Source organism: Podarcis vaucheri (assembly GCF_965113315.1).
Source record: "Podarcis vaucheri genome assembly, chromosome: 9".
NCBI lineage: Eukaryota > Metazoa > Chordata > Lepidosauria > Squamata > Lacertidae > Podarcis > Podarcis vaucheri.
In genome coordinates, this window is record NC_138767.1 from 36,176,251 (window position 1) to 36,192,653 (window position 16,403).

At 41.6% G+C, this 16,403-nt stretch overlaps 1 protein-coding gene and 1 long non-coding RNA gene across 3 annotated transcripts in view; one reads left to right on the forward strand and one right to left on the reverse strand.

Annotated features, from left to right (window-relative positions):
* Positions 1-668: 668 nt before the first annotated feature.
* ELF2 (E74 like ETS transcription factor 2) overlaps positions 669-16,403 on the reverse strand; it is a 42,654-nt gene continuing 26,919 nt past the window's right edge. For both annotated transcript variants that reach the window (XM_082237671.1, XM_082237672.1), the window contains 6 exons: positions 11,095-11,208; positions 9,813-9,986; positions 9,336-9,425; positions 6,650-6,842; positions 5,837-6,175; positions 669-2,387 (listed from right to left, as the gene is read on the reverse strand). In XM_082237671.1, the coding sequence (XP_082093797.1) occupies positions 1,760-2,387; positions 5,837-6,175; positions 6,650-6,842; positions 9,336-9,425; positions 9,813-9,986; positions 11,095-11,208 (1,538 nt within the window). In that variant the 3' untranslated portion in view covers positions 669-1,759. The remainder of the gene's footprint in view (positions 2,388-5,836; positions 6,176-6,649; positions 6,843-9,335; positions 9,426-9,812; positions 9,987-11,094; positions 11,209-16,403) is intronic.
* Positions 11,336-16,403, forward strand: part of LOC309540724 — a 333,626-nt gene continuing 328,558 nt past the window's right edge. Inside the window, exon 1 of the long non-coding RNA XR_014223431.1 lies at positions 11,336-11,693. This is a non-coding gene — a long non-coding RNA (uncharacterized lncRNA). The remainder of the gene's footprint in view (positions 11,694-16,403) is intronic.

Sequence of the window (16,403 nt, forward strand, 5' to 3'; positions counted from 1 at the left end):
ATCAACCCAGATCAAGCCCGTGATTGACTGATCGATCAGTATTGATGGGTTGGATATGTCTGCTATAGTACATAGGTACTTTCAACAAAAATGCATTGCACTCCCAAAATGATTTCTCTTCACAGGTTAGAACGAATGCTGCTTGTGTGGTCAAGTGTTGCTGGAAAAACACACAGAAGAATGGGAAACACCAGAAACCTCCTCAAATGGTCCTTGGTATCTTGAAATAGTTGTCTCTTACGTTTAAATTTATTAAAATTATTCTGCAGCAGTTTTCCACTGATGCCTCCTGCTCACGTTATGAACTGGGTATTACGGCTGTACTGATTCTGTTCCAGTCTGCCTCCAAACCACCCAATTTTCTTCCCTCCTTTCACACTTACTGGTAAATGTTTTGGGCTAACTGCTCCCTCCACCACCACCACATTATGCATAATATGAAACCAAGCCAGTAAACACACAGGCCACAATTCACACCTCAGAAGCAAGACACTGTGGAACCTGTTATCTCTTGCTACATTTTTCATAGCACAATAAGCTAAGCTACTCCATTGCTTGACACTTCTTCAAATTATGAATTTTTAGTTTCAGAATAATGGAAGAATGAAACTGCTGTACTGTGTTATCTGCATGAACACCAGAGACTTTTTAAAAAAGAGAGACTAAACTTAAATTTCATGTTTGTATTTCAGTAAAACCTACTTGAATACACTTTGAAACAAGAGTACAACAAAATAGAATATACTTTAAATGTTGAATATACAAACTATTATAGTTCATTCTGAACACTGGTACTTCCCTCTAACTTTAACTAAAAAAAATGTACAGGCTCTTTTAACTACCTGACAAGAGTTCATGCCAAGCGTGACCTTTCAAGTGACAGAGTAGAAGCTGAAATTGAAATGTATGCACAGATGTCGAGGCTAAGTGGGTGACCCAGGCCTGCGGCAGCAAAAGGCCACCGCAACCCTATGGCCACTTTGTCCACAATTAAGAAACTGACAGAATTAACTACCATACAAAATATGTTACATGTAATCCTATAACAATACTGTGCTAGGTATAAGATCTTTAAAAAATTGTTTTAATAAAAAATGCTTTACACAAACAAGCCATTAGCTTATTTCAAGAAAGAGAACTGAAAATCAGTCTAAGGCTTTCGTTTTAAATCTGCTTAAGCTGTATGATACAAAAATCCCTCTAGATCTTCGTCTTCTTTTAGAAGCTTTTTAATCCTCTCCTTTAATTCACATTCTAAAATACCTAGTAGCAGAGTTATTCACATAGCACCAGTTGAATTCTGTGAAGACACAGTAATAATTGCTGGTATGCACATTAGAATGCATCAGATTTGTCATGTAACAGTGAGACTCTTTCCCGCCGCCCTTCCCAGAGACATAAACCAGGAACCCTTCACAGAACCAGCTTAGTGTTCCATGCCTTAGTGTAACTTGATAATGCAGTGAGCCTCGAGCCCCACTCGACCCCTGAATTTTTCCTTATCAGCTTAGCAGTTTCCCACTTTGCAAGAGGCAATTGTGTCAGCGTGAGGATGTGGTTCAATTCCCACTGAAACATGGGACATCAATTCATTTCCAGTAAGTTTCAAACGTATGCATAACTATTAACAATTTTTAAAATCAGTATTGTTTTGTTTTGTTAACTTCTTGATTGTGTCCATTTCCCTGCCTCCCTAAATATGTCAGTTTACTTAATTCCACAATGGTCTATGTAATTCATGTCCATAGCTGCCTTTTCTTCATTTCTCGCATGTTACCATCCCCTCCGTTTTCACAGTTACAGGGAGGGCAATAGCCGATGGCGTACTGACCACAACCACATGCGTAACCGTCTTGGTTCCATCTGCAGGCTTTTCTTCCTGAACAAGCTGCAGCGTCTTAACCTCCCGCTCCTGCTTCAAAGCCATTGCTTCAGATTTGACCTCTGGACCTTTTATGACTGCGCTAATAACTCTGGGAGAGGTATGGCTACCTGCCTGCTGGGCCGGCATAGATAGTCTCATTACGGGTGTCCCATGGGCTATGGACACAGGAGTAAGTGCTCTCACGGCTAGTGGCGTTCCAACTATGTTAATGCTTCCTGTCCCGGGCAAACCAGTTTTTGTTTGCAACTGGCACTGCGCGAGCTGCGTAGCAGGGATGGTAATTATTTTCGTAGGCTGCATTGTGATTTTCTCTCCATTTTCAGCAGATGCTGGCATCACTGTAGGGATTGTCTGGATTACGACCTTTGGGGTTGCTGCTGTGGTTGGGCTTGTGCTGGTAATCAATGGTGACCCTGCATTTACTGACTGCACTGCAACAGTCGATATTTTCTGTCCCAGAGACGTCATTACGACAGGCACTTGCATGGCCACACGAACAGTTCTGTCAAATAGATGAGGACAAAACACTGCATTAAGATCAAGCAAGCCACATGGACAAACCTGCTAAATAAACTACTTCCCCCAGATCTAGGCCTGTTTGCATGCATATATATATATATATATATATATATATATATATATATATATATATTTATACCCCGCCCATCTGGCTGGGCCTCCCCAGCCACTCTGGGCGGCTTCCATAGAAACCAAAAATACAGTAAAATATCATACATTAAAAACTTCCCTGAACAGGGCTGCCTTAAGATGTCTTCTGAATGTCAGGTAGTTGTTTATCGTTTTGACATCTGATGGGAGGGCGTTCCACAGGGCAGGCGCCACTACCGAGAAGGCCCTCTGCCTGGTTCCCTGTAGCTTTGCTTCTCACAATGAGGGAACCGCCAGAAGGCCCTCGGCGCTGGACCTCAGCGTCCGGGCAGAATGATGGGGGTGGAGACGCTCCTTCAGGTATACTGGACCGAGGCCGTTTAGGGCTTTAAAGGTCAGCACCAACACTTTGAATTGTGCTTGGAAACGTACTGGGAGCCAATGTAGGTCTTTCAAGACCAGTGTTATATGGTCTCGGCGGCCGCCCCCAGTCACCAGTCTAGCTGCCGCATTCTGGATTAGTTGTAGTTTCCGAGTCACCTTCAAAGGTAGCCCCACGTACAGTGCATTGCAATAGTCCAAGCGGGAGATAACCAGAGCATGCACCACTCTGGCGAGACAGTCCGCAGGCAGATAGGGTCTCTGTCTTGTCAGGATTCAACCTCAATCTGTTAGCCGCCATCCATCCTCCAACCGCCTCCACACTCACGCAGGACCTTCACCGCCTTCACTGGTTCTGATTTAAAGAGAGGTAGAGCTGGGTATCATCCGCATACTGATGAACACCCAGCCCAAACCTCCTGATGATCTCTCCCAGCGGCTGCATGTAAATGTTGAAAAGCATGGGGGAGAGGACAGAACCCTGAGGCACCCCACAAGTGAGAGCCCAGGGGTCTGAACACTCATCCCCCACCACCACTTTCTGAACACGGCCCAGGAGGAAGGAGCGGAACCACTGTATAACAGTGCCCCCAGCTCCCAGCCCCTCAAGATGGTCCAGAAGGATGCTATGGTCGATGGCATCAAACGCCGCTGAGAGATCCAGCAGAACTAGGAAACAGCTTTCACCTTTGTCCCTAGCCCGCCGGAGATCATCAACCAGTGCGACCACGGCACACTGTCACGGCACGACACGGCACACCATGATGAGGCCTGAATCCCGAGTGGAAGGGATCCAAATGGTCCGCTTCTTCCAGGCGTGCCTGGAGTTGTTCGGCAACCGCTTGCTCAATCACCTTGCCCAGGAATGGAAGATTTGAGACTGGGCGATAGTTGGCCATCGTGGCCGCATCTAAATATGGTTTTTTAAGAAGCGGTTTAATAACCGCCTCTTTCAGCGGGTCTGGGAAGGCTCCCTCACGGAGGGAAGCACCCCACGAAGCCCATTGCCCAGTCCTTCCCGGCTAGCTTTTATAAGCCAGGATGGGCAAGGATCCAGGTGGTTGGTTTCACTCGTCCAAGCAGCCTGTCCACATCCTCGGAGGTAACAGATTGGAATTGATCCCACTCAACTTCACCAGACAGAACTCTAACACTCTCCTGCCCCGGCCCTGCTCCCACGGTGGAGTCTACTTCTTCCCGAATCTGAGTGATTTTATCTGCAAAAAACTTTGCAAAATCATTGCAGGAGAACATGTGGCCCGTACTGGGCCCCGATGTTGCAGGTGGTTCCGCTAAATTGTGAACCACCTGAAAAAGTCTCCTGCTGCTGTTTTCTGCAGATGCAATAGAGGCGGTGAAGAAATTCTTCTTCGCCGTCACTATCGCCACTTGGTAGGCTCGACGTTGAGCTCTAACCTGTGTCCGGTCAGATTCGGAATGAGTTATCCGCCACCGGCGCTCTAGCCGTCTCAACGATTGTTTCATTGCCCTCAGATCCGTGGAAAACCACGGGGCTGTCCGGGCTCCATGCAATCGGAGAGGGCGCTTCGGAGCCAAACAGTCAATAGCCCTGGTTAACTCCACATTCCAGCGGGCCACCAGGGAATCAGCTGAAAGGCCATCAACATGGGATAAAGCATCCCCTACCACTCTCTGGAAACCATTTGGATCCATTAAGTGGCAGGGGCGGACCATCCGAATTGGTCCCACCTCCCTGCAGAGGGGATGGGTCGCAGAGAAGTCCAGTTGCACCAGGAAGTGATCTGACCATGCCACTTCTTTCGTTTCGCTTTTACTTAGTGTCAGATCACCAACATCCATAGAGGTAAACACCAGGTCCAAGGCATGTCCACGGCTATGGGTTGGGCCAGACTTATTCAGGGACAGCCCCATGGAGGCCATGCTTTCCACGAAGTCCCGAGCGGCCCCTTGTAAGGTCGTGTCGGCATGGATGTTAAAATCCTCCAGGATGACCAAGCTAGGTGTCTCCAGGAGAACATCCGCCACGACCTGAAGCAGCTTGGGCAGGGAATCCTTAGTGCAGCGGGGAGGTCAGTACACCAAAAGGAATCCTGTACTGCCCCTATTGCCCAACTTCCAGAACATGCACTCAGAAAACTGGGTCTTCCCAATAGGACGCCTGGTGCAAACTAATGAGTTCCTAAAAATCACTGCAACCCCCACCCTCCCCGCCCACATGACCTGGGTTGCTGTGCGTAAGAGAAACCTGGTGGACAAGCAGCGACAATGACAGGCCCATCTGCTTCATCCAACCAAGTCTCTGTTACACATGCCAGGTCAAGTCCTCCATCCATGATCACGTCATGGATGGCAGTGGTCTTATGAATCCTTGACCTGGCATTGCACAGCAGCACCTTCAGGTCATGTGGGTATCCCTTGCTGATTCTAGTATCCATCCGGTCAGGACCAGACCCGGAGGCAGGAATAGTCCTCAGACAACGACTAAACCTGCCTCCTCTGCAATGACATGGTCTAGTCTTAGTGTAACTCCTCCTCCTACCCGTGATCACTGAGATCAGTTGTCCCAGTGCATATATAATACACACATACATACACACACACACACACATACACACAGAGAAAAATGTTGTTATTCCCTATAAATAAGAATTGAAAACTGAAGACTTCCCCAGGCCAAATTTCATGCTTAAAATGCAAAGGCTACTTGTGTCTCTACTGCTTGAGATTCACAACAGAAATACCAAAAAGGTTTGTTTTAAACTGTAGGACTAGACTAGATTAACAGTTCACCTTTAACAGATCCCGTTTCAAACTCCTGTGTTTGAGTAATCTGGATTATGGATGTTGTACTGAGAACATCTGTCTGTCTATATTCAAACTGAGAATGTTTCCACAAAGACAGGTACAACGTCATTCAATGACACTGTACTTATTCCTCAAGCTTTGGCCTATCAAATAGGCAAATCATGCAGTGCTAACCTGGGAGCGGTTGTTGCTGGAACGGTGGTTGTGGAACAAGATGTCATTTCATGCCCAGGTGAGGAGATATTCACCACTCTGGTAATCGGCTTCTCTGCTCTTGTGCAGTTCAACTGAGAAGTGTTTTTTCCTGCACGAGCAGAGGCTGCTGCTTTCAAGAGGTTTTCTGCAGAAAGTGACACTCGCTCCAATGACTTCTCATCGGTGGCGACTGATAAATCTTCACTGCCACATTCACTTTTGTCATCAATAACCACAATGTTTTTGGGCATTTCCTTGAACTGATATACAAGTCTTTGTCCTTCAACTTTTGCCAGAATTCCTCTTTGATAGTAGTATCTGAAGGGGAGGGAAGTACAAGAAAGGTTTATATGATGTTGATATGAAGCACCTTCATATGACGTTTATAACCATCAAGAAACCCTTGTTGGGATGACCAGAGTCTTGTTTTCCCCATCATAAATTACCTATCTTTTTGTAATCAGCTTTGAGGTGGGGATTGTTAAAACAAAAACACCCTATCAAGCGGTATATATATTTAAAAAATAAATGACTACCCCCTACATATGGGATTATAAAAAGCATGCAAGGTAAAAAACAGAACATTGTTTTAATAATTAATGCTGTTGCCACAAAGAATAAAAAAACTAGAAACAAACTGGCTTAAAAAGCGAAATGCCATTTTATCAAATAAAATTCTCAAAAAAAAAAGCCTGAAGCAAAGTTTCAAATCAGCTATAACACAGTGATGTTTAAAACAAAAAAACTTCAACATTCTTCATCCCACCCCACCCCCATTTTCTTTCTTTTTACCTCAGAGCCCTTCCCATTGTTTCGTAGTTCATATCAGGCTTGTTTTTGTGTTTTCCCCATAGTTTGGAGACTGCTTTAGAATCTACAAGCTTAAATATGCCCTTCTCCCGCTGAGTCCACTTGATATATCGAGGACAAGTATTTTTGTCCTGAAGAAGATCTAGAAGGAATTCCCACAAGTAGGTTGTATTTCCTATGATAAAAATACAAATAACAGGCAATTAATCTCTTTAAAGATCTCTAAAACTGAAGAAGAGCATTATATTCTTACACAACTAGCTATTACATTGGCCTATGGTATGTGAGCACTTGTTTTTGAAACTTGAAGAAATGGGTTCAGCCCATGTGTAAGGGAGACAGCTGTGGAAGCACAATTAAACTAAATTCTGGTAGACAAGAAAGTAAAGAGTGGGGTTGGTTGCCAAAAATGTCCACATGATGCTAAATCAAGTTCTTTGCAGACACTAATGCCTCTTCCCTCCTGTCTGTGGTTTTTAGTACTGGAGCTTCTGGGCATTTATTTTTTCAATGGGTCTCAAACAAACTCTGTTCCTCCCCAAATAGCCAATCCTAATGATCTTATCAGGAGTTTTTGGTGATAATGAAGCAGGATTACTGGCAATGGTGTGTTCGTCAAGAACAAACTAATCTGGCTCAGATCTGAAATGTTTCTTAAAGGATTTTTATTAGAAAGCCTGAAGAATATAGTTTATTTTAAAAACTTTATAAGAGTATTAGAAATCACCAGTATATCTTTTTTCTGAAATAAATATATAATTCACTCTTCTTCTAATCTAATTTTTTTTAAATCTTCCAGCTCTAACCTTGTTTTACATCTTCCAACTTTAACCAAGACTTCTAAGCAGCAGGAAGTTGTCAAGGAAAGATGAATATTAAGATAACAAAAAACCACCTTGCAGTTCTAGACACTTCTACATACTTACTAGGAAAAATATTTAAAACAACTATACGCTTGAATTTTACATAAATTTCTCTTTTAAGTCCCTAAAATATCAGAATTCAGAGTTACTGTGTAGCTACCGATTATTTTGTGGAAGAGTGTCCCTGTTGAGATACCAGTGCTCACGCTTTGTACTTTCCAGAAACAATTGGGAACATTTTTGTTCAGACAAGTTTTTCTAGCTGGAAGCAAGTTTCTGCCTTGCATATTAAGTCTGTATTGTTTTTAAATCTAGTTAGTTAGTTGTTTGTGTTTATGGTATAGTTGTAAATCACTTTGAGATGCATGTAAATAAGAACATCATCTTTTTGCTGGAAGTTCAGTAGGGGGCAATCTACCACTAGAGTCCGTCTCTGAATACACAAGTGTTCTGCTTCCATGAGCTGAACATACTGTGCAAGGTCACCTCAAATAAACTGAGGGCACACACACATATTATATACTTTTACACACACTACTAGGGAGATGGTAGCAAAATGTGATTTCAGAACCACTTAGGTTCAGCTAACAAAGATAAGTTGTTTTTGAATTTCTGAATGTTCATTCTGGTCCACACTCACTCTTACTCCCTCATACCTCTCCAGCACTAAGAGGATATTCAAAACATGACAAAATTAACTTCATCTGGGCATTGAGAATCACCAACTCAAGCAACCTTACAGAGGAAAATAATCAGGCATTAGCTGAAGTGAGCAATGACAAGTCATCAAGTGAGATTAACACACCATCACAGGTCAACATTAATATCGCATGATAAAATGTTATTCCATCCCTAAAAAGATTTTTAAAAACAACCACCACCACCTTTGGCCAGTGGCAAGAAAGCTGTAGCAACCCATATGTTGCTGAACTCCAACTCTTGGGCTTGGGTTACTATTATTGATACTAAATTTTTGTATCTTTATTTTAGCTCTTATGATTTATGTAGAAATTGTTCAATTTGGTTGTGTACTTTTCAATGTTTTACTTATTGTCTGACGTAATGGTCAGGGGTCCCTTTACCTTGACCTACTTATTGTTTATGACTGCTTTTGTTACGTTTGCAATTACGTAATTTTTAAATGCCTTGAGTGTGGTTTAACTTTGGGAAGGCAGCATACAAATAAAATGACTGATTGAGATAACTCTCATCAGTCCCAGCCAGCGTGGTCAATGCTCAAAGATGATGGACCACGAATCCTTCATTTGCTCAGCATCAGGCTTCTGGAATATCACTGTTTTTAGCAGCACAAAAAAGCAGGCCACACCACAACAGAATGGTATCTTATAAGAATAGCAGTCCTGTGCGTTGCAAATATCTGAAGAAACTCTCCCAAACTTAAGACAGGACTACCTCAGTTGCCTGCTGAGAAGTTTTACGCTACATATTTTCCCTAGGCACAGCTATTCAACCCACTATGGCTGAACAGGAACACAAATACTCTGCATGTCTCTGGCTGCAGTGGCAAATCTGAAGTGAGCAGCACACCTTCCAGCATGTTTGAATGAGTGTATGTTCAATTCTTACTTATAGAAGGTACCTGGTGCACCAAAAATCTAGCAGCAAATAAACAGTTTCAAGAGCTTTCATGAGACACATCAACACATTTACATTCAAAAGAAAGGTTGCAACCATTCTTAATAGAGCATTAAGGTATTGTTGCTACGTAATCAAAACACTGAAAATATTAATACACAAATAATATAAACAATATAAAATGTTTTTTTAAAAAATAACTGAACTACCTTTGCCTTCTCTTGGCTTCTTCTTTATACTCAGGTCTGGAGACGCACTGGAAATGGCTGGTGGCACTTGGGTTTTTGGCTTACGGCCAGCTGCAAAAACAGTTGGAAAGACTGAAATATGCACGGAGAAATGTTTCACAGCTTGAGTCCTCTCACAGCTTAGGTTTTCATTCAAATCTAAATAATGGGCCATTATCTGGTGCTACACTGAGATGCTGGCAACATGTCTCACAAATCACAATTTTATCTGATGTTGAGTTAAGCAGAATCTCTGTCACACTTACATGTTCTAAAAGAATTCCAACAATTAAACTAACATGATAATCATTCCCCTTGTGTAAATGATTTATATGACAATGATCCATCCATGAACATAAATGTTATTTCTATGGTATAAACCCCCTTCCACAAAATTTCTAAGACTTTTATAGATCTGTTGTGAGGTTGGATGAGATCAATTACGTACTACATATGTACCTTTCTTTTTCTTCATTGGCTCATGGATCTCTGGAGATGTTGGAATAGGAGATGTATCCATTGGTTCAGACTCCTCAGTTGATACCTCCACTACTGTTTCTGTAATGACATCTGGCCTCATAGCAGCATGAATGAACTCTGGAGTTGACACACAAGGTGGGACAAAAACTTCCACTAAAGAAAGCAAATAAATAAATAAGATTAGGCTTTGGCTTAAATCCAACAAAGAAACTGCCTTATCATTTGAAGAACAAAAACAAACTAGTTTCCCACATGTATCACAATACAGGATAAGATATAATACAGTAAGTAACAGAACCGGAGGGGGTTTTCTTTTCTTTTTAGGTATTACCAAACACTTGCTTCCCAGAAATGTTCACTTATATGAAATGTTCATATAAATTCAACTTTCAAAATGACTGAACCCTGTACTTTTCTACATTGTTTCCATTATACTTTGCATATGATTTGTAAATTGAGAAAAAGCAAGTAATTGATTTTCTTTTCAGAATGAAACCCAGTTCACGATTACATGGGTTAGGTCTCAGTATCAAATAACCACTGTAAAGTACAATTCTTTAATAAGTCATTTCCCATCTTTTTTGAGTTTTGTCATGTGAATATGAAATTATAGATCCACAGAAAATGTTGCAGTATGACAGGCCAGAGGACAATTATAATATTTCCAATGTCCAAATTCAATTTAAACCTGCCTGTTCAAAATCTCTTCAGTAAATGAAAGAAACCCAAAACACATGAAAACATGCTATTCCACCACCACCATCAACCTCAACAGGTTTTATGGACCGATTATTAGTCTGGGGGGACAATTTTAATGCCCTGTCATTCTATGCAACCAAATTAAATTTACAAATAATCATCATAATAAAACTGTGAGTACTAGTTAGCCGTACAGTACAAATCACTAAGATAGTTTGGAAGTGACCTACATGCCTTTCCTTCCCAGGTCACTTAGTATTAGAAAGTACTGTATCTGGATCAGGCTCAGAGTGGTGGCTGCTTGAAGCAGATTAATGTAATTCTTTATATAGAGAAGCACTTTTGTGTAGGGTTGCACAACACTGCTGCCAACACATGCAATATGTAACTTGTAGACCAGTCCTTAAGAGTATTAAAAGCTAATGAATATATCCTTCAGGGGAGCAGACAGCTCTTGGCCCTGAAAGAAGCATACTCGCAAATTAAACCTCAGGTGCAGTTAATGCAAATTAAGCCACTGTTTCAAAGAGGGCAAAAGATTGATTTGTTATCACTGACATACCTGGAGTTCTAGCATCTCTTAAGCAGGTTGGAGATTCCATATGAAGCAAGGCCTCTGCTGCTTCAATTGTCTTATCCGAACAGTGCACATTGCTGCCATGTACAGATGCTTCCACTGTGCAAAAAACAACAACAATCCATCACACAAGTAGATTTGGTTCATTGCTTTTTCTTTTCTGGCCTTAAGATTTGTTGGAACCTTACAGTCCTATCAATAGGAGCTTGGACACGCGTTACAATTATGGTATTGATAGTCAAAATATTAACAAGAAATCAGTGCTTTGTGAAAGTTAGTCCATAATGGTGAGGAAAGATAAGAATCTGTCCCACTGCATGAAAAAGGTTCCCCACCCCTGAGTCTTCAATCAGCTGGCAACACTAGTTACAGCTTCATCTAACATCAACTCCAGAGAAAGCTTTTTTTCTTTTCTGTGCAGCCAACTGTTAACCCCCTATAAGCCACTTATACAGGGGGTCACCAACATTTGAGGACCCTGGGTCCATTTGAAAATCTGAAAAATTATCATGGCACACAACTACAAAATGGTTCATAGTGTGATTGCCACCAACTTGGGTGGCTTTAAAAGAGGATTAGACAATGTCATGAAGGATGGGGCTATCAATGCCTATAAGACATGGTGATAGTTGTGTTCCACCTCCACATCTGAGGCAATACCAGTTGCTAGGAATCACATGTGAGCAGAGCTCAGGTCCTGCTTCTGCGCTTCCCATGGAAAACTGGCTGGCTGTGAGAACAGAGTGCTGGGCTAGATGGACCTTTGGCCTGATCCAGCACAGCTCTTCTTATGTTCACCTCCTTCCCTTCTTCTGGATGCCTCCTGGCCCTTGCGTGGCTCAGAGGCATTCTAGGGCAAGGAAGGGAAGAGGCTGGAGGTCTGGGCTAGTCCAAAGGAGACTGTGGGCTCTCCTTCCTTGGATGCTTTTAAGCAGAGGTTTGATGGACATCTGTTATGGATGCTTTAGCTGAGATTCCAGCATTGCGGAGATTTGGACTAGATGGCCCTTGGGGTCCCTTTCAACTCTATGGTTCTATGCTTCTAAGTACAAAAGAAGCGGGGGATGAGGACACTGCTACATTGCTATTTTGCATACTAGTTCTACTTCCCAGCAAAGTCTGGTCAAGTATTATTATTATTAGTAGTAGTAGTAGTAGTAGTAGTAGTTGTTGTTGTTGTTGCTAAATCTGTATCCCACCTTCCCACTAGCTGGTCCTCCAGGATTGTGCTTCATACATGATATGTTTCTTATTTTTTTTCCATAAAGGGCAAGAAAAGAATTATTGTTGACATGAGTTTGGTATTTCTCATTCAAATTGATATCGCAACCTTATAAATTCTGCAATAAAAGAAGCCTTAAAGTGATTGCATAGATGTTTGTAGTAGAATCTTGCCCAGAAAACACAACAGGGGGAAATGCTAGATTTTTAAGTAGTCATTGTGATTTTATAAAAAGGCATTTTCTCTTTTCCCCATGAAGATTTTATAAACCAGCAATACGTAGCCACCTGTCGAGTATCATCCACACATATTAAGGTATACACACTCTCTCTCTCTCCAGTTGCTTTTTCCATTTATGGAAATCTACTCAAAGCTAAACCATTCCAGCTCTGCTGCCAGCGTCTAATCTATCTTTAGAATAACTACAGTCACCTATCTGCAGTGCCAGTAAGCTAATGAGGATTCAAACCACGGTTTCTTCACTGGAAGTTCCTGAAGGCTATCCAGTTACTTCAATATTCAAAATTAAATTAGGGAAGAGGAAGAACATTTTTTAAAAATGCTTCAGTCACCAAGACCCAATTCACACATATGCGTGGCTGCTTGACATTGCAAAAATAGCAACAACCTTTTTTTCAAAAGAGCTCACTACATGACCCAGCAGCCACTAATAAGCAAAACTGGCTGTGTGAATCAGGCCGTAGCACTACCAACAGGAAAGGCTTGGGAAAACACATAACAATAATAAAAGGGGGGGAGTTGGGGGGGAAGGACCAGGAATACATGTCTAAGTCATCAAATAAATGTGACAGCCTGACTGTGGCACCTGAAAACGTAACTCCAGCACAGCTATTAAGCTTGCTGGTAGCAAGGGACATGGCGCTGCTTGAGTCCCCATCTTTAAAACCGGACGCTAGCAAAGGTTAGAAAGTACTTTTGTAAGTACCAGAGTAATTATTAATGAATTACCCTGTGAATCCAGAGCTAATTAGCAAGAAATGGGAAAGCAAAAGATCTCTCAAGTACAGTGCCCTTAGTCCCAGACAAAGACATCCATTAGCCTGTACACTGAAATGCTTCATACAACCTGCCATTTCTGCTGTAGAGTTTGGGAATGAGATAGGGCTTTAGGCACATGCTATGGGTTACTTCTCAGATACTGCACTAAGAAAGAGGTTCGCCTTCAGATTGCTTTTAGTCTTTCTCTAAGCAGCAGCTATTACTAAATGTAAGACAGCGTACAAAGGAATAAACTGCAATTAACTGTAAAATATGTGGAAATCAACCAACCAACCTTGAAGTTAATTGCCATCAAATTTAGCACATGCACAATTCCATTCCCTCCCGCTCCTTTCTAAAGAGAGAACAGGAAGACTTAACATTATAAAACATTCAAAACTAAACTATAGGACAAATTCTCCAATATACACATCCTCAAACTATACTGACCCAGGCAGTTTGAAGCACTGGCAAACAATTTGTGTAAAATTTGAAAATCAGGTGTAGTACACCCAACCACAATAAAAACAGACAAACTGCACCAACAAAGCCAAATTCTGCACACAATCTGGAAGCTTGCAGAAATTTATCTGCAGAATCTAACAGAGAGTGAGAAGGGTGACAACATAGACTGGAAGTCGTGGAAAGGGAACATAACACCTTTGTGCTCTTTCTCTTAACACGGGAGAACTACGCAAAAGCCTATTTCTGGGGTCTAATACTTAAGCAGAATTTCATGGGTATGAGCAAGACAAAAAAAACACTGGCAAGTTGGGGGGGGGGCTTAACTGATGAGCATATCTTCTCCTGACAGCCACCGGCAGCAGCAATTTCCCCCACTCTCCCATCACATCCTCAACAGAAAAAAAGTGCTGCATCTCTTGGCATGTTTTAGAACAGAAAAGTAGTGCCCCCCTCCATCAGAGCTCTGGGAAGCAGCAAGTTTCACCCCACTCCCCAAATTGTCCAAAATGACCTACCCATTTTGCTCACTAGGTAGCATTAGGCAAGAACACAAAACCTGAACAGTGAACTTCCTTGTTTACAGCTCAGGCTCTCAGCTGCTATCTGACCCTCACTCTTATAGGATACACCTTAAAGAACAGGAGGAGAACCTGTGGCCCTCCGTATATTGTTACCAACTTCCAGAATGAGTATTGTGGTCCAGCAATTGGAGAACCAAAAGTGCTCCACCTTCCTATTAAAAGTTCCCCAGCAATGAGGTAATTATGAACTACTGTACTTGTGAAAAGCTAGCGAATACCTCACCTGGCAAGAACATGTTTTATAGAATTAGTAACGGAGTATCACAACTGAAGCAGACATAGAAGAGCTATGAGAATAGACTTGTTTTCTGAAAACAAAGCCTAAGCCCTAAGCTGACCCTTCCTGTAAAGAACTTGTTGTTCAAATAATGTTTTAATATATTTTTTAAAAAGGTGGGCGTTATTCAGAAGGCATCTCCAAGGTCCCAAAAACTTTTTTAAAAAAATTAAGTTGACAACTTGCTCTTAGCTTCAACTCTAGGACTTCATTCAAACATGGAATAAATCACAACTGTTAAGAACAACCTGGTGAGCCGCCATCACCCAGCTTCTCAGTGGTGTCCCTCCTCCTCCAACTGTCACTGGAAGAGATTCTGAAGGACCATTTTGCCCAGAGGGGAGTAAAGAAGCAGCAGTTACAGCCTATTCTAATCTAAGCAAACAGACGTCATTTCCATGTTTTTGTAACTTTTGTTTAAAAATTGGTGCTTGTTGGTGTAATGCTCTTATGTAAACTGCTTTGAAAGACATACCTGAAAAGTGGTATGTAACTACCATAAATATATAAAAATCCTACAAAATGCAGTTTTTTGTGCAATTAAATCACTCGATAGGCCATGGTCTACTGCTCACCCACCCATCACACCCTGCCTTTGGATCACTCCTGGTACAGTCGTCAATTATTCTTGCTGCCAGCCAGTAGTATTATACCATGCTCTCCAATGATAATGTACAAAACACACATCTGCACAGCATCACTGTGATATAATCAAACTGATCTCCATAAATATTCCAAGTGTTCCAACAGTGCCACATATGTCCAGATATGGCGGTAATATTTTTTTCATATTTATCTAGAAATATGGAAAGCACTAAAATCTGGACAAAAACATGAAATAACAGTGGAACATTTGAAGAGGAACAGCAAGGCGGGAGATGCACAGATATTGTTTGCCCAGCTGGACCTGCAGGTGTTATTTCTGACGTAATATAAGTATTCCATAGAAAAGCATAGACCTGTAGTTCCTGTCTTATGATAGCTTTTCCACGTATAGCAAAAATACTCAGATTTTTTTAAAACTACAGCTTTATCTTAAAATTGAGTATGAGCTTATTCTATTAAACTTTTCAGTATTCATAGCATTTTTACTCTTGATTTTGATATCTCCAAGAGTATGCAGTAGTATCACTTTGTTACACTGGCATTCATATCTTCTTGTCATGCCAAAGCAACCTTACTTAGTAGAAACTCAGTATCATGGATGGAATTCAACTAAGTTTTACTCATGAAGCTCATTAATTTCTATGGGTACCATCCAAGGAAATATTAGTTGAAACATTCTCCAGGATTACTTGCAAGGGGAAATACGTCTTCTAAATCCACAGCAATTACATAAATCCCCAAATAATCATGGCATCACATCAACTATGGACAATATATATAGATAATGTACAGTATATAGCAGTAATGTGGATTTTCAAGGGGGTGTGTATGAATTTTCCTATCCAAATTAGGGTCATTTGCATTGCACTGGAAAATTCTCTGCTGCAGGGCTAGGAAACCAGGCCTCCACCAGGGCTTCCCATTAGACCTGCAAGGGCATTTCAGCAAAGCCACACCTGCTGTACAGAAGGCACCAGTTACTAGCATAGGCAGTACAACAGTTATGTCTACAAATGTTCAACCAACTCCTCTTCCTTCTCCCAACCGTAACTTGTAAGGTTGGTAAATATAAAGAGCAGCTACTCCTTCATGACAATTAGCCCCATGCTTCAGCTCCATGGATATTGCATTAGGAACTGGGAGA